Source organism: Pyrus communis, chromosome 11, assembly GCF_041283825.1.
Source record: "Pyrus communis isolate YQ-2024b chromosome 11, ASM4128382v1, whole genome shotgun sequence".
In the NCBI taxonomy this organism is placed as follows: Eukaryota; Viridiplantae; Streptophyta; class Magnoliopsida; order Rosales; family Rosaceae; genus Pyrus; species Pyrus communis.
Window position 1 is genome coordinate 6,283,445 of NC_142575.1, and position 23,455 is coordinate 6,306,899.

General features: G+C 37.8%; 3 protein-coding genes across 6 annotated transcripts; 1 reads left to right on the forward strand and 2 right to left on the reverse strand.

The window, feature by feature from the left end:
* Window positions 1–20: 20 nt before the first annotated feature.
* Window positions 21–3,389, reverse strand: LOC137743710 (transcription factor BOA). 3 transcript variants are annotated; one of them, XM_068483644.2, is made up of 2 exons: window positions 2,068–3,389; window positions 21–336 (listed from the first exon to the last, which is right to left on the reverse strand). In XM_068483644.2, the coding sequence occupies exon 1, from the start codon at window positions 3,074–3,076 to the stop codon at window positions 2,093–2,095; it is 984 nt and encodes a 327-aa protein (XP_068339745.1). In that variant the 5' UTR covers window positions 3,077–3,389; the 3' UTR covers window positions 21–336; window positions 2,068–2,092. The 3 variants fall into 3 exon arrangements, with proteins under 3 accessions (XP_068339745.1, XP_068339744.1, XP_068339746.1); XM_068483643.2 differs by lacking the exon at window positions 21–336 and adding an exon at window positions 893–1,233 and having other exon boundaries at window positions 2,068–3,362; XM_068483645.2 differs by lacking the exon at window positions 21–336 and adding an exon at window positions 893–1,227 and having other exon boundaries at window positions 2,068–3,361.
* A 2,348-nt stretch (window positions 3,390–5,737) lies between these two features.
* On the forward strand, window positions 5,738–7,545 carry LOC137743790 (uncharacterized). Its single transcript, XM_068483728.2, has 2 exons — window positions 5,738–6,177; window positions 7,034–7,545. The coding sequence occupies exons 1-2, from the start codon at window positions 5,821–5,823 to the stop codon at window positions 7,202–7,204; spliced, it is 528 nt and encodes a 175-aa protein (XP_068339829.1). The 5' UTR covers window positions 5,738–5,820; the 3' UTR covers window positions 7,205–7,545.
* A 1,187-nt stretch (window positions 7,546–8,732) lies between these two features.
* On the reverse strand, window positions 8,733–16,102 carry LOC137741636 (pumilio homolog 1). 2 transcript variants are annotated; one of them, XM_068481330.2, is made up of 10 exons: window positions 14,779–16,006; window positions 12,704–14,238; window positions 12,468–12,609; window positions 12,271–12,378; window positions 11,725–11,937; window positions 11,511–11,621; window positions 10,303–10,497; window positions 9,757–9,931; window positions 9,173–9,231; window positions 8,733–9,065 (listed from the first exon to the last, which is right to left on the reverse strand). In XM_068481330.2, exons 1-9 carry the CDS (start codon window positions 15,418–15,420, stop codon window positions 9,194–9,196), a joined length of 3,159 nt encoding a protein of 1,052 aa, XP_068337431.2. In that variant the 5' UTR covers window positions 15,421–16,006; the 3' UTR covers window positions 8,733–9,065; window positions 9,173–9,193. The 2 variants fall into 2 exon arrangements, with proteins under 2 accessions (XP_068337431.2, XP_068337430.2); XM_068481329.2 differs by having other exon boundaries at window positions 8,733–9,231; window positions 14,779–16,102.
* Window positions 16,103–23,455: the final 7,353 nt, after the last annotated feature.

Genomic DNA, 23,455 nt, shown 5'->3' on the forward strand with positions numbered 1-23,455 from the left:
TCTTCCTAGTTTAGGTCATGTTAGAGAGTTCAAATAAATACTATTGATCATCAAAACAAATACATGTTCTCACCCATGTTTGTTCACAGTATCAAATAGGTTTCAGCCTGATAGGATTTTAAGAACAAAGCCAGAATATATGAAGAAATACAAAAGATCTCAACTACAATATGTAGAGAGGTACAGTACGAATTATTTCAGTCGACAACATAACTTTAACAAGGAATAGTTATAATCGCTCTACGCCACCGTTGGTAGGTATCCGCCATTTAGCTGCCGGTGTAAAGGCCGCCCGCTTTATCTGGTGAAGTCTCTCTGTAGTTATCTTTGAACAATCTGCAAACGATGAGTATAATCGTACAATGACATCAATTTCAAGTCCAAGAAGAAAAAAGATCATAACCTACACGTACAATACAAAGAATCCATGTACCCCGAATGAACTAAGTACTGGTACACGATAGATACCCGAGCTTTAACTGAGAGAAACAAAAGGTATTACAAAACAACAATTACGACACTACTATAGCAAAAGAGAGGAAGGTAGAATGTATCTGATCCACTGAGGTAAAAGATATTTTCACCAAGTGTTTGCCCATGTTCCTTAGATCATCTACATCCATCCCTGTTCATCCTCTAGCTACAAAAAATGGCAATCAATTTGCTCTAGCAATACTTAAGAACGCACAAATAGCTCTTGTTGATCAGAAACGAACCTTACAAAGGGGCTTGTTCCCACAACAATCTGTACAGGGAAATCGTAGTTACAAAATTTAATGTTATACCAAATGAAATTTGTAGTCACGTAAGTCGTAAACACGAGGGTATATGCATACGTGACAAAGGAGGCGAAAGGGTGATAAAAGCATTCAACCCAGGATTGAAGGACAGGTAACAGATAATTGTTATATCTTTATTGACTTCTTTCCATTGAATCTGGAAAGAAAAGGCTTAACACCTTATTGATACAAAAAGAATATATAAAGTAAGAACAGGTCAGGCATGTACTCGATGCCTCGGTGTCAACAATGTAGACTAGGAACGGAGTATACATGTAATGAGGGAAGTTTGGCTACATTGGCTATTGATTCAAAACCCATATGCCTCTAAAATGTCTCCACATTATTCCTAAGAACCCTTCCCGTGCCTGTCAGGTTCGGGATTACCAATCAAGCAAGCTTACAGGTTGAGTTCGAAGAGTTAGCTTTAACCAACTTGCTGAAACTTCTGAATCTACACAAAAACATACATTAAATAATTGGAAATTCCGCAGCAGTTATCAATAGTAAACTGCATCATATATATGCAAAGTAATGGTATCGACAACAAACCCCAAGGCTGCTATAATGCCTCGCTAAAGATATACAAGCTTTGAAGCTGTAACTCCATTACTTATACAATCATAATACGTATGGGATAGACGCTTGTTTCTCAAACAAGTGACAAATGAAATGGATGAGACCAAAGCACGCCAAATGATATTTCAAATGAAAACCACCATTTCAAGCACAATGAAGTGCAAGGTATTACTTCAATCCTCCTCTTCTGAGAGGCATAAACTTAATTGCCATGAGATGACATTCTAAGTCCACGATGGTGTGGAAATGGATTTAGAGCTTCATTAAGGAAACTCTATCGCCATTCAAAACTTGTGATGACAAACAAAAAAAGGTACTGTCTCCATTCTGCACCTGAAGATTGTAACTTCGGGGGCAAAAACTAGTTAGGGAGCGCCTAGTTCCAAATATGACCAGCAATTTTGGGTTTATAGCAGCAAATTCACGATGTATTTTTAAGAAGGGAAATGATTTCCGCACTACTGTTTCTACTTTTACACTCCTCCTTATGTTTTTGTCCCCTGATTCCCCTTGATTTATTCAATCGACCTAGAGGGAGAAAAGGGGAGTGCGAAAATCATTTTTCTTTTAATCAAAACCCGTAGGTTTCAATTAATGAGGCCTAATATAATAAGGCAAACAACAACCAGCCAAATAAGATAAGCAAATGATACAATCAAATCCGCAAAGTGAACAAAATTCAGTGCATAAGCTCAAGAAAGTCACTCACCTCAACTTTAATGTGTAAAGATTTCTCATTTGTCATTCGAAGCAGCATGTTGGTACGAAACCATCGAACCCATGTTGTAATGGTGCGACTCGAACCCATGGTACCCACCGCCGTGACCCCCCGCACCGCCGGGCATGCCCATGTGCCCGTGCCCCTGGCTCAACCCAAGAACCGGCATCTGCATCATCCCGGGAGGCGGGTACGGCATCGGAAACGAAAACTGCCCATTTCCGTGCCCGTGGCTCTGCCCCGAACCCGCCGGACCTGACCCCCCGCCGCCGCCAGACTCGTGGTGCAAGCTCTGCGGGACAGGCGTGGTGGCGAAAAGCTGGTCCGACGAGGAGGGCCCCACGTCGCCGGATAATCCTTGCATCCTCTTCAAGTAGAGGCGGTACTTCTGCAAGTGGCTGGCGACATTTTCGCGGGTCAATCCCTCGACGTTCATCAGCTGCATAATCGTCTTGGGCACGGCGTTCTTGATCCCCAGGTGGGCCACCACGTCCACGAACCGCTTGTGCAGCTGCGGGGTCCACACCAGCCGCGGCCGCTTCAGCGTCCGCGCTGACGTGTCATCCGGCGATAAATTATCGGTCCTCAGAGTCGAATCCGCCTCCTCCGTACTACAATCGACCTTCCGCGACTTTCTCGAATCGGATCCGTACCGCTCGCCGCTCTCGTCCACCTCCACGATCATCGGCTCCACGTCGTCGCTGCGGTTCTCGTCGAACGACTTGTAGTTCGACGAGAAGCCCTGGGAGAGGGCGCCGCCGCGGAGCGTCGAGACCGTCTTCTGCGACGCGCGGTTGACGTCGACCGCCGTACGGGAGGGCTCCGGCGAGATGCTGAAGGCCGAGGCTAATTCGATCGGAATCAACGGCTGAGATAAGGGAGTCAGGTCGTCGGCGCTCGGTAGCCCCGCCTCCCACTCCGAAACTCGTGCCTCGTCGTCTCCGTCGTCGCCACCGCTGCCACCGCCTTCGTACTCACTCATCCTCACCTCCTCACCCATTGCAAACAGCTCAAGCTCTCTCTCTTTCTCTTTTTTTAATTTTTCATTTTTTTTGGTTGCTTTTTTTGGATTTTTGTCATCGAATTGTTCGTGTCGGGATCGGATCGGATTGGGAGAAAAATCAGGAGAAAAACGACGACCAATTGAGAAGAAGAAGAAGTAGATTGGAGAATTCGGGAGATTCGGAGGACTGTTTGGCAAGTCAGAAAACGGGGGAAAATTATAGAAAGTTTTCTTCTCCTTTTTCCTATCCTTTTCTTTTTCTTTTTATTTTTTTCTGCGCTTTGTGGTAGAAAAAGTGCAATATCTGATTCCATCTCACGCCGACGTGGACGACTTAGCCAGATATTTTAGATCTTCTAAATATCTCTTCCTTTTCTTTTACTTCTTTGACTTATTCATAACTTTATAAATTCAGCATGATCTACCGCCAACATCATAAATATAATTTCAATTTAATCAATTACTATTATATATTGTGTTTTATCACAAAGAGACTCAATAATATTAAGGTTAGAATATCCTTTACATGAGTTATATTATATTTTTGTCATATGTTAAGTGTGAAATCTATACTCCAACACGTCTCTTACAAATGACCTTACACAAGGGTTGCAAAGGGAAAACATTTCTCACTTTTGAAACTGATCAAGTTATTATATCAGAGCTAACGCCCATTTTTTCGAGAGCCTGGTCGTCGGTTAGCATTTAATATCTAGAGCAACACCAATCTTTTCGAAACCCCTAGTCATTCAATAGCTTTAAGTTGAAGCTAACGCATATTTTCAAAAGTCCAACTTTTAGAAGTATAACCCAACATAGTTCACCAACATTACTGGTATTATCCTAACATATCAACCTTTTGCTAGGTGGAATAACTTTATTGATATTTTCTGTTTCTTTAGATATTTTATCACAAAATACCTTGATGATACTATAAAAACACACATTCATCAATCCCTGCTCGCTTGATTTCTTGACACGTGTCATGATTGGCAATCGAACGGTGTGGTTTATCCGAAACTGAAATGACTGGAATGGCCTTGGCGTTGAGGAAATGAGAGCTGTGACGTGTGATAAGGCCAAGCAAGCAATGCTTTTATTGGGCCATTTTGGTAATTGAGTATGAACAATTTGAAAAGAACCACCTTTGCAATTGCGTCCTTTTTGTATCTTTATAAAATCCGGTGGACCAATGGGAAACGAGAGATATTGGTGAACACCTGTACCTTGTGGTAAGTGTGGAGGTTGATGGTGATGACGGCATAACTTTACAAGCACACGATTTCAATGCTTAATCGTACGGCCGGAATAAAACTTATAATAAGTAGGGGTGGGCATTTGGAATAAAAAATCAAAATCGAAACATAAATCAAAACAGATCGCATCGAACAGTTTGATTTTACAATTTTGAAACCAAACCGCAATATAGAAAGCGGTTTGATTTCGATTTTGGTTTTGAAAACCGCACCGCAAATACTAATAAACATTTAATTAGATGTCCATATGAGATGTCATGTTTTAATTGGTTGTTTGTTAGAGTTTCATACATTTAGTATTACTCAACCACACTAGAATATCATCATGCATCATTTGCTGCATGTTTGCTTGCTGCATATATAGTTGCTCAAGTTTGTTTGTGCATGTATTGTCCTAATTTTAGATTGAATTAGATAATCAAAACAACATGACTCAATGTACTCATAGTTAATATGTGTTCATTAATTAATGTAATGTGTAGAAAATGAAATCGACTTATGCGCAGATAGGTGTATATTTTAAAATGTACATTTCTTTCTTAAAAACCAAACCAAAACTGTTTGAAACCGCACCGAACTGAACCAAACAGTTTCTTCAAAACCGCACCAAACCAAACCACAAAAAAATTCGATTTCAGTTTTGATTTCACTCAAAACCATACCAAACCAAACTATGCCCACCCCTACTAATAAGGAAACTAATCCCAAAATACATTTAAGACCTTTTACTCATGCATCCGAGGTTTTGATTAAATTTAAGTCGGAGATACAAGTTTTAGTTCTAACTTGACAACTAGAGTGGATTCGAGCAAAATTTGACTGGGTGAACCCCTGAATTTGGTTATATTGATAATTGGTCAACTTAAACAAAACTCGTTCATTTGTAATCCAAGTTTGGGTTGAATTTTGGCAAAGTTAAGACTAATCCTCGTTCAGAATATGTTAAGTTGCTCTTGAGTATAGATGATTGTGAGCTATTTATGCATATCAACTTGTATACATCACAGTTCAGTTATTTATGAGCGCGTGATTAAGCACTTGAACACTTATATTACACTCCTAAGAGAATCTCCAAAAGCCCCTTAAATTTTTATTGATTTGAATTAGCTAGTTAACGGTATAAAACAACTATTTCAGTAAGCGAGTTATGTAAAACTCAAATTTTTATTTGATAACATTGTGTTGGTCCATTGTCTTAGGATAGAAAGATTTTTTAATATGCTAGGAACATGATCCGGTACACTAAATTATAATACAAATAATCGAATATTTAAAAAAAATCAATCACTTGAATTATGATACTAGGAATACCCAATCATATTTTCGACCTATCGAAAAATTTAGAGTTTTAAGCTATATGAATCTATGACCCAATTTCCAATAGAAATTTTTCAGCAGCACATTTACAATTGTGCCCCTCTCCCACATTTGATGAGAGGGCTGTTTGTGCCCCTGAAACAGCGAGAGAGGTGGTAGCAAATATCCATGGCTACCACATCCATAACTCTATCCCGACCACCATCAACTTTCTTCCATTTTCCCAGGCCAAACCATTCCCAATTCCTCAGAACAACCCAGAAACCATCCTTCCCTTTATCCTCCCCAACCACCACAACCAAACGGACCTTAATTTTCAACACCCCAGATGATAATCTCACCCAAAGAAGCACCCCAACTTGGCAAATCAGTGCCACCTCTGCTGAATCTGTGCCTGCAGAAGCCGCCGCCGTCCCACTCGAGACTGCCCAGGAGATAGTGGCCTCTAGTGACGAAGGAGTGTCTGTCGCCATTTCTGCCCTTCTCTTCGTTGCCTTTGTTGGCCTGTCCATTCTCACCATTGGGGTAATATATAAACTCAAGAAACCAAGGTTTTTTTATTCTTTTTTTCAATTCAAATTTGTTGAAGTGACTAAATTTATAGTTTTGGCAACTGGGACGTCCTCAGTTTTGGTTGTTTTGGATCACAATTGGGATAAGCTCAAGAAACAATGTTTTCTTTTTCAATACCTATTTGTTTAGAGATAATTATATCAATCCTCCCTCAATTTTAGCTCATACCTCAACCTTACTTCAATTGGAGTTATCCTTAAACTAAAAATTCGTAAGTATTGGTCCTTTTAACTAAGTCTGTTAGAACTTTCATCTAGTTTTTCTTCTTCAAAAATAATCATCACTCCACATTATAACAAGTTCAGAGACTAATACTCACGGATTTTTAGTTCAAGAGCAAAACTCGAATTGGACAAAAGTTAGGAAGATTGCTCCAATTTTCCCATTTGTTTAAGCTACTAAATTTATGGTTTTGGTGGATCACCATTGGGATTTGGGGTAATTTCAAAAAAAACCATGTTCATTTTGTGATTCCAATTTGCTTAAGTGACTAAATGTATAGTTTTGGAAACAGGGTTTTACTAAATTTGAATTGTTTAATGGTCACCGTTGTGGTAAACTCAAGAAACCATGTCCATTTTGTTAGTTCCAAATTGTTTTAAGTAACTAAATTTATGGTTTTGGCCTTCCTGGGCTTGGTCAGGTTGACTAGAGAAGTCTGCTCCCTGCTCTGCACCCGAGTTAGAATCATTGTCCAATTAATTTAGATGAATTTAGCTTAAATTATCTATCGTTTGTCAAAGAAATAAAACTAAATCATTGGTTTTGAAACTTGAATTTTTTAAATTTGGGTGGGTTTTGAATGCAGGTGATCTACCTAGGTGTGACAGATTATCTGCAGAAGAGGGAGAGAGAGAAGCTGGAGAAGGATGAGGCAGATAACAAGAAGAAGGGTGGGAAGAAGAAGAGGGTGAGAGCAAGAGCTGGGCCTAAGGGATTTGGCCAAAAGATTACTATTGATGAACAAGATGATGACTGAACTTCAATCTCTCTGATTTGAAAGATTTTCATTTTCTTTTCTTTAGTAAGTCTCAAATTTGTAATGGTGACCCCAAGCCAATAGGGCTTCCCACTTTGCGAGGGTCGGGGGAGGGAGAGCGGGGGAGGGGGGAGGGGGAGAACGTCTCTTATATGCAGCCTTATCCTTGTTTTGCAAAGAGGTGGTTTCAACGTCAGTCACAAAGGAGCAACCTTTGGTTGCCTTAAGGCTCGCCCTCCAAATTTGTAAGTTTATGAAATTTTGAGTTGTTTTGTTGCCGACTTTCTTGCACTTAAAAATAGTTTGAGTAATGAGAAAAGAGGCATTTTTATTCCCATGAATGTAGGTTTCACAGTTGTTGGCAAAACCTTAGTTGTGGTACAAATTTGTCAAACTGCTTGGTGTGGATTTAAGTCATTTTTCGAGTAATTTGAAATATCACCAAAGTGGCATCTTTAGTGCAAGCATCTTCTCCCTAAACTGACACATTCGTAATACTAAAGACAAATGCCTGCAAGTTTGTAACGTGAGTGACTACCAATCGCAAAGGCGCATGGATCCTTTAGTGGAGTCTGTATGCATTTACGACTCACGATCATCCACATTCTTAGCATTTATATGCATTATACCAAGGGTTTTCGTTTGATTGCTCATCATAGCAATGACCTGAAATATACCTTCCATACATTGCACAAGACAGCAGATATGTTACCAAATTGTATCAACTTGTAAGATTCCACTTTGTAATTTGCAGTGCATGACTTTTTTAGAGTGATAATAACAGCTCCGTACCAAAATCGCAACTAAATTTTTCCGCAACATCTCGGTTTCGATTTTTCAACATTTCGAGTAAGACAGATGAACGTTGCAAGAACAAAGTCAAAAGAGAATCCCTACATATGGAGGGTTGACTTGCTTATTCATTGATGTTGTTCTAATTTATTGACACGGGAAACACGAAAATCATAGTTTAAGTGAGCCTTCGAGTGCGTGCATAGAAAAGTGAGAACATACTTTTGGATATGCCCAACAAAAATATAGAAAACAAAAAACCGAATAAACGCATCAATTTTATAATAAGACGTTACTATCAGCGCTCTAAAATAATCATCCACCACGTTTTTATTTTTTATTTTTAATTAAAGACGACAATTGAATATAGTATTATAATATTGATAAAAGTTTTGTAAACAAAAGATAATATGGTACTAAGTTGAACTTTTAAAATTCCCAAGGATTTCCATCAAATCAAAATGTAGTAATGTTGCAGAGGTCTCTCCCCAACCCATTTTTTTTTTTTAAATAAAATATAAATCTTCCCAAAACCTGAAATCTTTCATTAACTTGAAAGCAATTTTTCAAAAATTACAAGTTTCCAGTGAACATCCAGAAAAAAACATCGAAGCGAATCTAGACCGGGCAGAAACACCCAAAATTCACAACAACGCCGTGAGGACGAGCTTGCGGTAGTGCGAAAATACGATTAAACAGCAAGTACTTGAGATATATATAGCAATGAACATTATACTTCCATAGAAAAACTGTACTTTATGTGATTAAGGAAAAAACAAAGTCATTACCATACACTTAGAAAAACAGCGGCCTCGCCTCGCCTAATCATGAACAGCTCTCCACATGGCAACATTTGTACAGTCACGTCGACATAAACTACCTCACCATTTATCATTTTTACACCCTTAAAAAACTTGTATCGTCATTTATCTCCTCTGCGCGGGGGGGGGATCAGGTGTGTGCAACATCTGAACCACAGCTAGCTTCGACTCTACGTATGAACTTTAAAACTACACAATGTACAGTTTTCCAGTACAAGCAACAACTTTATTTTCAAACCGCCTCGTACCTGTCATTGGAAAGATAGGCAGAGTCGGTCGTAGCTCTAGATACAATGGAGAGAGATGACAACCAAGGGAGGGAAAACACACACTAGCCTCAGTTAGCTGTACATACAACTTTCTTTTCCTACACCGCCTAAGCAGGGTGCTGAGCAGACTGAGCGGCTCTCCTTTCTGCAACCATTGAGGCTACCGTAAGAAAGTTGCAAAGAATTAATCGGACCATAGTTAAGACAATAGTTAAGATATTGTTCCATGTCATCAGCAAAGGGTATGTAGAGTGGAATTATGGCATAGTCAAGACAACAGTACAGATTGTACCATGTTCTTGTCAGCATTGAATAAATGAATGCATGATCGCAACCACATCATGTATTTGATGTCTTTGCCAAGGTATATGAGCCGTGGGGAAAAATCAAGTCAGGTTGCACATTCATTTAACAAAATGTGTTACACAGCTAAAACTTGTACTTCCGGATATGGCAACAAGCTAGACAAAAGAAACAAGAAATAAAAAAGCCAAGAACAACACCCCAATCTCTGGTAAGAGACAAACATCAGTATGCATCTTGATGGCACATTAAACTGTACTCACATGATCTCTTACAAGGTATATACTACATGAATGTACATGTATGTCATACAAATATATGCAGTCTGCAGACATAAAAATAAAAAGGCAAAAAGAAGAATGATTACCCCCAGCAGCAACAAGTTTTTCTACACGAGCAACAATATGCTTTCCGTAAGTGTATTTCTTTAATGCATTCAAATGAACTTTAATTCGGGAAAGAATCAGTTCACGTTGCTGGTCGTCACAAGTCTCCAACACTTTTTGTACAACATAATTTGCAAATTGATCCTTCATCATTGCCTGCATATACCAGTTGGGTCAAATTATTAAAAAAAAAAAAAAAAGGGCAATATGCGGAGGATGAGAAAATACATATTGAATATATCAGCCGTTGCACACAGGTTTATGCAATATTGCCGACAGTTACTAACATGCACAAATATGCACACAACTAATGACAATGTTCTTGCAGTAGAATGGTAAGAAACCCAAAAAGGTTTAAGAACTAAATCTCAAATGGCAGTAACATATTTTAACCTTGCTTCCCAAAATTCAATAGATTGAATCGAGGGCTGTGATGATAATGTACACTTCTTAGGATTACACTTAACAGAGAAACAATGAGCCCATGACCTTATTTCAACAGATTAAAGTACGTAATAATGACAAACCTGAAGAGGCTCATTTTCATCAGTAGTACCAAGCATCTCATTCACTAGCAATTCACGTTCAGCAGGACCGCCAAAAGTTAAACACTTCTCTACTACATTGGAGGCGAACTTCTGCTGACTCATTTGGACTATCTTCCCAGCTAATTCTTTTATGATAGCAGAGCGCTCATGCGGTTTTCCATGCTCCAGGACATGCTGTTTACAAAAGAAATCAAGCAGTTTACAAAAGAAGCATTGAAGACCATCTACATGTAGATATAGATAATGAAGAACACTGTTCAGAAGTATTAACGCAGCACCCAAAAAAATCTTGCGTATAACAATAAAATATCAAAAACTGACAATAAAAAGAGCTCAAATGCTCTGCAAGCAGTTCAAAACTTGACTTAGTATGCCTTGCTCAAGTTTTCCCATTAAAACAAGTTAAATAATCGTCCATAATAAGCATAAACAATTATCTTTTGAGCATGAGTAAAACTCAAGCTCAGCTCATATTCAGGAAAAGATTCACTCTTTAAACTCAACTGAAAACTTGAGCTTCTTAAAAGAAGTTCAAGCTAGGCAAAGATTGTCTTGGTTCAATCTCCAACATCTCAATTTAACTGCAATAAAATAGTTACTCTTCATGCTCATGGCATAGCTGGATAAATGAACATCTAGAAGAAAAACTGCTAAAGCCAAAAAGGTTTCTAATGCTGTGGATTGCATCACAGATATGACTTGGTGCCAATCATACGTACATGATAAAACAAGCCACTTTGGTTGTCATTCAAACTCAAAAAATTATGAAACAAATCAAAACATGTTGACAAAGAAAACAAAATCAAAATATGTTGATGGCTTGCAGCTATTTGTTCTATGAAACTATACTCCAAGAAACAGAGGAGTGTGACCGGACACATAAAAACAATAAACAGAACGGGTGATGACAGATGTGTACCAGAAGAAAATAAATCTTGTTACTAAGCTAACAATGACATGGTAATAGAACAAAAGGCTGAGAGGGAGTAGACATCGATATGTCAGGATTTAGCTCCATGGGTGGCACTAATGTTTAGACCAATGTTTAAACATTAACTTGAAAGCAACAAGTGAAGAACATCAGTATCCCACAAAACAACACAAAAGCTCATATCCCAAGGGAAAAAAACAAACATTACCAATATGAAGTCACAAATAAGAGTATATCAACAAGAAAGAGTATGGACCTGAACAACATAATTGCCATACTGATCTTGTGCCAACATGCTAACAGCTCCTAGAATCTCATCCATAACTTTACTCTGTGTATTCTCATCTTCGCAGTGCTCAAGAACTCTCTGCCAAATGACAATAGTATCGCATATTACACATTAGTTCTTTGTTGAAAAGAAATTATCAGGTCAAAGAACAAAAACAAAGGGATGTATGAAGTATCTCAACCTGTATCACACGACACCCATATGGATGGGTTGAAAGGGTCACAACTTGATCAAAAAATGTTGAGACAATAAAATGAATGGCCTTTTCAGGGACACATTCAATACACTTCTGGATGACATGGTTCCCATTCTGATCACGTACGCAGCGCATTACATGACCATCAAGTTCTTCAACCATTTTGATCTTTTGGTCCAGATCAACAACTTCTATTGCCTGAACACGATAATAGTACATTACTTCTAGCATGTACTGTAGCAAGCCTTGGATAAACACATGAATCTTAGTTACTAGCATTAACATCAATCAGATCATGAGCGTTGGTATGTAGTTATTATCAAGCCTCCCTTGCTGAACAAAAGCATAATAATGGAATTAATGGTTAAACATAACAGAAAAGTAGTTGTTTCTAGCGGTACTACCAGAACAAATGGTTGAACAATCAATCATCAATATGTCAAAAGCTGTAGGATATAGATCCATACTTCGGAGAAATACAGGCACAATCAAGTAGCAGAAATAAGTATTCCAGTCATAAATTAGCAGTACCTTCTGGATCACCCGACAACCATACATTTGAAGGCTAAGTGTCAGTACATGACTAAACAGCTTGTTGGCCAATTCCCTTCTCTGAGGTGGAAGTCCATGCTCAAAAAACTGAATAAAAACACCAATTATCACCACGAATTATACACTAACAAGTACACCAAAGTTAAAGCATGTGTGCAAGGATCATGATCATTTACCTTTTGAATCACATAATTACCAAACACATCAGTCATTAGAGCAAGAGCTTGAGGCATGATTTCTTGATAAACCATGTTTTTCTCTTCTGTAGTGGCAGTTTCAAGTTTTTGTTGAATAAAACGACTTCCATACTGATCCGCACTGCTCATAAAAATACAAAATTATCATAACCAACTTTATGATGAAATCATAAAGAGAGAGACAGATGACAAGAAAATTTATTAGCAGTTGATACCTGAACTCCACAACATGTCCACCAATTTCTGAAAGTTCAAAAGACTTGGCTTTGTTGCTCTTGAACTCTTCTAAGAGTGAAGAAGCAAAACTTTCATCTATGTTACACCCACCATCCAGGTGCCAGGGAGCTAAATTCCTCATCCCAGAGGGATAACACATATTGAGTTCGTTGTGCCTCATAGGACTACCTGGTCCAACTGGAGAGTTGGGAATAACAGGAGGACTTCCAGGATAAGACATGCCTACACCAAATGCAGGATTTCCATAATACCCATGATGATTAGAACCACCAGACTTTCCCCCCATCGGAACACCATACTGTGACTTCTGTGGTGACAGCAAGGCTCCAAGATATGCCTTTTGAAGTTCAATTAAATTCATGTATGAATTACCCAAGTAGTTCCTATCCACAGATGGATCATTAAGAGCAGCAAGCTGTGCAGCAGCATACTCAGATGTCCTCAAGTACTGAAGATACATAGGATCAACAAAAGGAGCCTGAAGACCACTCCCTGCAATCGGACTCCCTAATCCAGCGAGATTATGTGATTCATTTGAAGCGGCTGCTAGGTTTGGTCCGGAAGCCATACGTCCTCCAAGCACTCTTGAATCCATTCCAGGGGATCCCATAGCTGATTCAAACAAGGGTGGAAGATTACCAGTGCCAAGTTGGCTAGCCACCATGGACGCCAATGCTGGATTCATAGAGTACCCACTTAAACCATAGTTAGAAAATGATGAGTTTGCATGATCCACTTGCTGATACTGATGATGCAAGCCACCTCCGCCATTAAGATTGGATGTGGGAGATCCTTTTGAGTATAAGTTACCAGAAGAAACAGCAGACTTTTTCAGTTCAACATGCCTATCAGAGGAATCTGGCCCACCACCATTGCTCTTACCCAAATCTGCATATGAAGCTTTTGCTGAGTGTGGGGCAGAGGACATGTGCATATGCCCAGATTCAGACTTCTTCAGGTATGCTAGTTGCCTGGCATGATTCTCGCCACCTTGAAGACCAAAGAGATAATTCTGGTGATCATCTACATCTTGCTTAATCTGTGATGGCAAATGGCTCTCATTATCTTTTACACCATTGGCAGACAAGTTCATGCTGGAAAACGTGCCCACCAGATCCCCAGACTCATTCATACCAGACGAGATAGCATTGAAGGAGCTTGGACTACTAAATCCTCTCTTTTCTGAAGCACCAACCCTTCCTCCTCCAATAGGTGTAAGGCAAGGACTAGGAGCCCTAGCGACAACTTGGGGATCAGGAGTGGTGCTTCTAGATAAGGAAGCACCCAGAGCTGCAGCATACGAGTATGAAGAAGGTGGGCCCATACTTTGGGCTGCAGAAGATCCCAGACCATTTGCACTTGATCGTAGAGTATCAGAAGTCATCAAGTCGCGTCGCAAATGAGCTAGATCAGATTCAGCAGAACCAACAGACTCTGCATTTTCATCAAATGCATTACGGCTTGCTGGACGAGAAGGATGCCCAGAAACAGGAGCTGCACGACCCAAGTCATCCTGAACAACCAAACATTAACTTGTCAGAAAATGAAATATATCACACAATCAAAATAGAAAAAAACTGTGCACCAGCACAACAGTTGAAAACAAAAATTTAGAACCTGTCAGTAAGATCACTATCACAACTAAGCTACGATGCATGCACATGGGGGAAAGCCAGCGTATCCCGTATCTGACACACGGGGATACAGATACGCAGAGGATACGCGGTACACAATCAAGATACTAACATAAATGCAAAAGTTAGCATTTAGTATAAGAACATTTCGATCTTGGCAAGAAGGGGCAAAGCACAAATATCCATTGTCATTGCAGGTGGTGATATTTTCAGTTCCATGACTCAAAATTCTCCAACATTACATTATGTCAATCTCAAATATCAATGGAAGCAATAAATGTCAGAACAGACAATTCAAGGAACAAATATAAAGAGATACCCAAATGTGTTAACCAATACAAGCGATCATTAAGAAAGCAGAAACTTCAGTTACAGAAGTACAACATCGTAGATTGAACACAACTATAGAAGCAAATCACCTGAAAGATTTCGGCAAGGCTCTTTTGTTTGTTACCAAGTCCCAAACCTGGCAAACCAATCAGTCCATCAACACCCCACTCTGCTGAGCCATGCACTTTGTCCGACTCGGCGTCACTCTCTTGTTTCCTTGAGTTGAAACCTGGCGGCATTGAAAACATCGATCTACCGCTAGCCTCATCAACCCTATTCACTTTCCTCCTGTCTCCTATCCCACCCAACACCGAATTCCCTCCTCCTTTCATCCTTTGTGCAGACCTCCAATCCTCCTTCGACAGCAAAGGAGGAGGAAGCCGCGGATTCAGGTTCACATTCGAGTAATAGTATTGAATATAAGCAGGATCAGACCTAAGCTCCTCTTCGGACGCAAACCCATTTCCATTTTTACCTCCAGGAAACTCCGAAAAGGCGGCACCAGCACTGCCACCACCGACACCAGCAAACAACCCACCAACCGCATTCAAAGAACCCTCCACAGTGGGAGGTGCTGATCCGCTTCTATATATATTCAGCTCACTTTCGCGATCATCGGCGTCTTGCCTACGCTGTTCCCTCAGCAGCATCCCTATCTCGTTCTCAAATTCATCCCCAAAGGAACCCTCGTTTCCTCCGAGCGCAGGCCTCCTTCCTAATTCCGACAACATTCTCAAAAGACAAAAAAATCTAACCTCTAATTATGAACCCCCTTCCCAAACCTCAAATTGATCGCTACCCACTACCACAAACCTAACCCTAAACCCTAAAAACAATCCCAAAATCAAAACTTCAACCTAGAACCTCCATATTTACAACCTCTAAAGCTGCTAACCATAAACTAATCAAAACCCAAAATTTCCAACAACGACTTCATAACTCACCTAAAATCCACAAACCCAGAAACGATCGACCTAAAACAACAATCGGAGCTCATAAAGTTCTTGTCTTTCCCTGGAATTCAATCCCAAAAACTATTGAACCCGCTTATTTTCCAGCAAGTTTTGCAAGAAACAGCAACAAGAACATGAAAAGAACCAAAAAAAAAAAAAAAACAAGAGACAACAAACAGTGAGAAAACAGAGGAAATGGGGTCTGAGATCAGAAGAGAGTCACAGATACAGATGGACGGAAACTGACAGCTAAGATCAATACGGCGCCGATTGGTTCTTACAAGAAGAACCCTTGTTAGGGTTTTTCTGCAGTTCAAGGGGCGGATTAAATACAGTGAGAGTTAGAGAAAGAAAAGCAGGAAACAAACTAATAAAAAAATGAAAAGCAAAATAAATTTGTCATTAAAAAAAAAAAAAAAAAAATTTTACTTACTTTTTTTAGGGTTTTTTTAATTAATGTGCCTAAAAATAGGGTAATTGACCAAGTGATAACTGACTAATGTTTTAATTGCGAAACACAATTAATAATATTAAATAATGATAAATGATAATCGTGTTGGTTTAGTTTTTCTCGAGTCCAATAGAAGAATCTCTGACTGCCACGTCACCTTATTAGATTCGCTGCCTTTTCCATATGTAGGCAGTTAGAAAGGGCAAAGTGCAGTCCATTGCACAGCTAAAATTTCGACTTAAATAGTAAAAATCTATCTTGCTTGTTTTTGGGAAAATAAGTTGGATTTTTTTTTTTTGGAAAAGAAGGAATTTATTAAATTCGAATAAAAATGTTTACATCAAGAGTTAAAGTGTTGAACAATTATTATGGTTCAAACGAAATCCTATGTATGAAATCCATATAAGATTTTAACGTGGCTTATTATCTCTGTAAAAAAAAAAATCAATATAACATGTTGACATGATTTAATCATAACGTTCAAGTAGAAAAAGAGAAGATGAAAAGGGAAGAGAATCCTCCTCTATTAAAAAGGGAAGTGCAGATCATTGCACATCTATTGGGTAAATAAGTTAGATTTTTGTTAAATTACATGTTTCAGTCTCAATTTTGGATGCAATTGTAATCTCATTGATCATCTTTAAAATATTGCCATGTTATACATAAATTTAGATTTTGTTGCAATTTCATAGATCTATTAGTTTTTTTTTTTTTTTTTTTTTGAGTGAAGGTACGATATTCATTGATAAGAAATTGAATACGTACAAACAAGATAGGGTGCATACAGTGAGCTTCGATAAAAACCTTGTTGAGGATTTCAACACGGATGAAGGGAAAAAGAACGTCCTACACCATGAGAGATTATATATGATTACTATTCTCAATTAAAATGTATATTAGTTAAACTGTCAATTTGACTGTTAAATGATGATGCAGTACCTGCGAGTCTCACTATTGTGTTGTTGTGCTTGTCAATTAGTGCTACATGGACAAACAACCAATTAAGATTATGTGTGATTTCCCATTCCCTTTACTTTAAAATTTAAATTTTTAACAAGATTTTAGAAGGAAAAAAATATATCTGAAACCTCACTGCCTCAGCCCATGTGAACACCTCCACCACCCATCGTCGCGCGGCAACTCCAACACCAAACCAAAGTACCCACCAGATCATCGACCCTCATCTCCTTCTTTGTCCCCCATCCTCCTCATCTATCTCTTATCTTCTTTCTCGTCTCTTTTTTTTCCTTTCTTTATTTCACCGTCAGATCTGGATTCTACACATGCACACGGTTATTCTCATGCAGTTTCAAATCTGGGTTCGTCGGTGTCTGGTCAAGACGAAGTAAAAGGGCGAGCCTTGAAGTAAGGAATAGGAAAGGAGAGAGGTGGAGGAGGAAGATATATATACACAAAATATATATATAGGGAAAGAGAAAGATAGGAGGGTCAATGATCTGGTAGGTACTTTGGTTCGGTGTTGTAGTTGTCGTTGGTGAGGGGTGGGAGTGGTGCAGACAACTTGACTGGATGTTGCTCGCTCTGGCATCATGGTTGGGATCTGCGGGCGAGTTAGAGTGTGTTAAGGGTCGGGTATGGTGATTGGGGAAGGCTGGCGGTGGGGGGTTGGATTCTAGGACCGTCAAGGGGTGACGACGGAGGGGAAACTGGGGGGGGGGGGGGGGGGGGGGGGGGGGGGGGGGGGGGTTGGGGTGGGGTGGGGTGGGTTAACAACCAAAATACTACGGTCTGGTAGTATTCCTCTTCACTTAGAAGTAAAAGATCTTATGTTCGAATCTCATATATGTCATATTCAATACCAAATTAAGCTGTCTATTGTGTGGTTTAACTAAACTCCACATCCCCTTAATGTAAAAAATATCGATATACTCAAAAAATAATAATAATAATGTATGTGGTTGCAATTTCACCCAAACTTCGGGTGCAAAATGGTAATTTAGATTTGCAGCTTCCATTAGTTTTCTAGGATTGGTGTTCTTCTCTTTGAGTTTTATTTTTTTTTTTTTTTTTTTTTTTTTTCAATTAGATTCTATTAGCATCCATGCGAAATGCTGTGAAACGAGTAATTTATATTTTTTGTTAGTCGCCAACAGATAATTTAAAGATGATTAAAATACTTATTTTGGCCCTAAGTTAAAGAGAGAGCCAATGAGTTCTCAAATTAAACTAGTAGAATTATTTTCTGGAAATATCAATAAGATGTATGGACTATGAGGTCTAAATATATTTTTTACATGGGATGTGATATCTACACATCCCATTTTACTTCTCACACACTTTTTTAATTTTCGGCTGTCGGATCGGATGCATTGAAGAAGGTCAACGGAAAGAAATTATCAAAGGTGTGTGAGAAGTAAAATAAGATGTGTGGATAGCACATCCCTTTTTACATCTCAAATTTACACATGTCCATTATAAATACTCTAATTAAACTGTTTAAATTGGTCCCCTCGTGCAATTAATTTTTAGGCAGAGTGTTTTATTTGTAATTAACCAACTTTAACTCTAAACCAAACACCCATTTACAACAATAACTACATTGATGTGTTCCATACGAGATCAAATCTTCTGCATCTAAAATGAGTGTGACATCTCTCTAGCCTCAATTATTAACTGAGGACGTCTTTATAAACCTAACATTTTTTAACTTTATTGTCGTAAACTTAATATACGTCAAACAATGATTGAACCATAGAGAGGCCACATCTATTTTAGGTGCAAAAGATTTGATCTCGTTGCATACACCGGCAAATGGGCAGTTGAACCTACTTCGTCAAAACCAATTATTAAATTTCTCTAAAATGATAATGCATGTCATACATTGATGTACTGAAAAAACGACTTTTCTAACTAAAACTCCTATTAATAAATGTGTGTACTTATTTGCATTTAGTGTGCAATGGTACCATTACACAGTTAAAGTTTTGGTCCTTGGGTTTTTAATTGTTTTTTTTTTTTTTTTTTGTCTGAAGGTTATAGTTTTTGTTTTAATATTTAATTAGCTCATCCTTGACCAAAATATAAATAAATTAGCTCATCCAAAACCGTGCCACCGAATTGAACCAATTTGTCACTAAGTTACAACAAAACAAAAGTTTTTGTCAATTTTGCTTGTAGCTTTGCAGGGGTTTTGCTCGGCTGGGGCCGAAGCAGCAGCTTTGGCCTTTTACTTGGCTCTTTCCTTTGCTGCTCCATGGCATTGTTGACCAAAACAAGAATTCTTCAAATGTTGCTAGTGAATTATAAGAGTAGTTGGGCAATGGGCATCTCACTTGTTTCTCTTTTATTATCCAACAATTATAGTCCAACATTAATTATTTCTTTCAACAAAATGAAGACAAACGGTTTTAGGGTTATTTGAAAGTGTTTTAAAAAAAACTAAAAGCGCGGTTTGATGAAAGTGTTTTTGGGTTTCAAAAACAATTGAAGTGCATTTGTAAGATGTATTAATTATGCATTTTTTGCAATAAGCACTTCAAGTGCTTTTTTAGGATCATTTATATTATTACTAAGGATTGGTTCCAAAAACACTTTCATCAAAAGCGGTTCTAGTTTTAAAATACACTTACAAACACACCCCTTTACCAAAGGATCACATTCTGTTGGCATTGTGGATTTTAACAAGATTTAAGGTATTCAAACGTAAGAGAGAGTTCAACATGCAACGCATTACTCAATTTGAAGTCGGTACAAATATAAGACTCAATATGTAACCAACTAACATTGTTCAACTAAAATTATATTGGTAAGCTATAATTATTCTTGTTTTTCTTAAGAATAGTATGAGTTATTGTATTATTATTTTGCGCGTTGTTCAACATTGTGTTCACATGAATATAAATCAGCAAACCCAAACATGACCCAAAAACACTTTGTTTCCCATACTAGATGAAGATGTATAGTTTTGATTTTGGGATCGATTTTATGTCACATTTTTTTTTCTTTCTAACGGAGATGGTGCAAATTTTTGTGAGGGCAGAAAGGCATGACGTTGAGTGGATGATTGAAGGGGTAGGGCTCACTCGTTTTTATTTATTTTTTTTTAGTACAAAAATTGTTGTCCTTTTATTTATATGGTCAGATTTGATGTAACGTCATCATTTAATAGTTAATTTAGATTTTTTAATGATTGTATGATATTGGTACGAAACCAGGAGTGTATGGAATTGAATTCGGATGCAAAATTAAGGGGATAAAATGCAGTTTACTCTAATTGTATTTGTGATAATTATTGAGTAGCATGTGAAGTGGAGGGGCCTTGGCCACAATAGAAAGTCAAAACTACAAAATCTGGTAGGTGTTATGAGTGATCCACCATCTATTCTTGGATATATGGTACTACTAATTACGTGTTTATATATCCTAATTCAGTAGTCAATATGATAAATAAGATAAAAAGTAGTAATTGTGCACGGTTTAATTGTTAATTTAGGTACCGTGGTTTCAATATTATTACATTTACCCATGTGATTCACTCCTATTGTCATTTTTGTCCAGAAATTCAATTTCTAGCAATTTTATAGCTTAAGCATCCAATCGTGCGCCACACTATTACGGTGTGTTTATATTGTTTTATTTAGGGGTTGTATTCAATTAAAAGATTCTAGAAGATCTTAAAGAGTACAATTTAAGGGATCTAATCAAGATTTTAAATAAATTCATAGAAGGTCATGGGTATTCAATCAAAATTATAAAGAAGTTCATAAAATTCCATAAAAATCAGAATGTAATCAATTAGGATCTTAAAATAGTTCATAAAGCTTCATGGGTATTCAATTAGGAATTGATTTTAAAGTATTTTAAAAAGTTAAGGACTTTGATGGATTTATAATGAATTTATATTTATTTAGGAAATCAGGCCTATCCCTAAGATTTTTGAATGAATTCACATGGAGTCTATGAAACTCCATCATACTTCATGGATTTGTAACTCTTTTAAAAACCTTCAAAACCTCAAATGAGTACACCTGCTTAGTTTTTTTATTTTTTAGTACAACGATATATTTTACACTAAGGGGGAAAGGGAGTTCGGCTAAGCCACGCAATGGGCAACCTAATTTGGTATCGAATTTGCCATCCACAAGAATTCGAACCTAAGATCTCTCACTTACCAGTAAAGATGAATATCACCAAATCGTTGTACATCTCCTTAGTTAGTATGGGGATAAGAAGAAATATGAATGAAAATGAATGTGCATGTGATAAACAATTAAAATTGGTACCAGGTAGAATATCTTGTATATAAAAATGATAATCCACTGGATTGATTAGTCAAGCCTGCTAGTCAACTAAGATAGATTTGTTAATCAATATGTCGAAGATTCAATTACCAATTTCAATTCCCAAAAACTATCCTAGTCAGCAAGGTTGCAGTTTGTTGCAAGTTATTAATGTGTCAAGTGGGCAAGATTGTGAGCACATATCATTTAAATGATCAATAGATATATGTATCATGTATGTGTATTTGAGATGTGTGACACAATAAAAATAATTTGAACACAAGATATTTTTGGCTGGTAAAAACCCACCTTTGAGTTAAAAAACCACTAGTGTAAACAAAAGTTCATACAAAGATCACACAAGCTGAATTCCTAAATCTCTATCTATGGAGTAGCTTTACCTTTGTATAACATTGCCTTACACGAGATGGACTCCTTCGGTCTTCACGAAATGGCAGCTACTCCTAAGTTCATCACCTTGTGACACTGAGATCAAAACAATCAATGATATGATATGATTTTATGATATGCATATGAAATCTAGATTCAAATGGCCAGTCAGATTCTCTAGTCAAACAGTTGAAAGAATAATCTAACTTGAATCCAAAAGCTTGATCTAAAACTAAATTTAAATCATAAAACCAGACCAAGACATAAATGCAAACCTTAAAACAATGCAACCCTAATACACAATGATTGGGTGTTTAATGCATGAGAAAGGTTTGGCAGTCAGGGTTTCATAAATGGAGAAAATGCAAGCTCAAAGCCTTGAAGAAACTCTTTCTCTCTAAAAACAAATTCTAAACCGCCAAATTCAAACTGAAACCCTAGAGAATAAATATACCCACGGAAATCAGATTTTTCATCAGCTAACTTGTCCCAAGGACACTTGTCAGCTGCAAAAGAAATCTAGGCAGATCAATGGCCAAAAACTGACTACTAGCAGAAAGGTGTTAGTCAACCCATATGAGTTGTCTTAATTTGTGTGCCTAGACAACTGGAAGTCAGCGCGCATAACTGACTAGACAATCAAACTAGACAAAATGCAAATCAAATATAGGTATGAAGTGCACCTACATGAACAAACCTTTTGAGGTGAAAGTGCCACATTTTGAACATTTTACTCCAGCAGCAACATCCCATAATTTGAGTATATCCTATAGCTAGATTGAGCACATGTGAGGTTTAATTACAATATTTGACGAGGAAAATCAAATACTTAAAACTAGACTTTACAACAACCCTCTTTTGTTACTTCGTACTTTTATTTGTTGGGTATGTCATATCCAAAACCAATTAGACTCACTTTTTCTTTTCTTTATAATTTCTTTGGTTGTTAGCAGACACATGAATATGAGTCATACTAAATCGTTGCAAATGAATTCCTTGTAAGTAAATACACCAAAAACCATGCAGTTGGCCAATTTTGTTTTAGTCATTTTCCCCTACCAATTTAGCCTAAAACCCAACTTTTTTTATGCGCCAACTTATCTTTCTAGCCTCTTAGCCAAGCTCATCTCATATTACGAAGCTGGCTGCAATATATTCATCCACTTAATATAATACTTATTAGCTATATCTGACCGTTAATGAGCGATTGTATTAAATACATCAATGTACCGTGGCCAAACCGCTCAGTCTACATTTAGAAGTTGGTTTCAGTAGTGGGAGTAACGCTAATCCACCCAAAGCCTACCCAAATATATTAGTTGCAGATCACCAAGTTTACCTCCAAAATCTTACTCCAATTTGAACATTGTTCCAACATAAAGTATGATTATTCATGCACGCGGGCATCACCAAGCTGAAAAAATTGAACATGGGTAAGTTATCAAATTTAAAACCGTAGTATACAGTAAACTGTACATTGACTATTTGTGACTTCCTTACCAATATAATGTAGAATCTGGGTTAAAAAGAAAGGTAAGTAGTCAATACCAGTCTCGTATGGTTTAAGAGAAAGGCTTGACTCCTTAAGATGGAGGAGTTTCTCCTCCTCAAGATACTTTGTGACTATTTTACTGAATTTCGTGTTTGTGATCAAAACTGTTCATATTATAAATCACTCTACAAAGATTATCTCTCAAAAAAATCAATTAAAACTAATGTCGTTTTGTCAGTC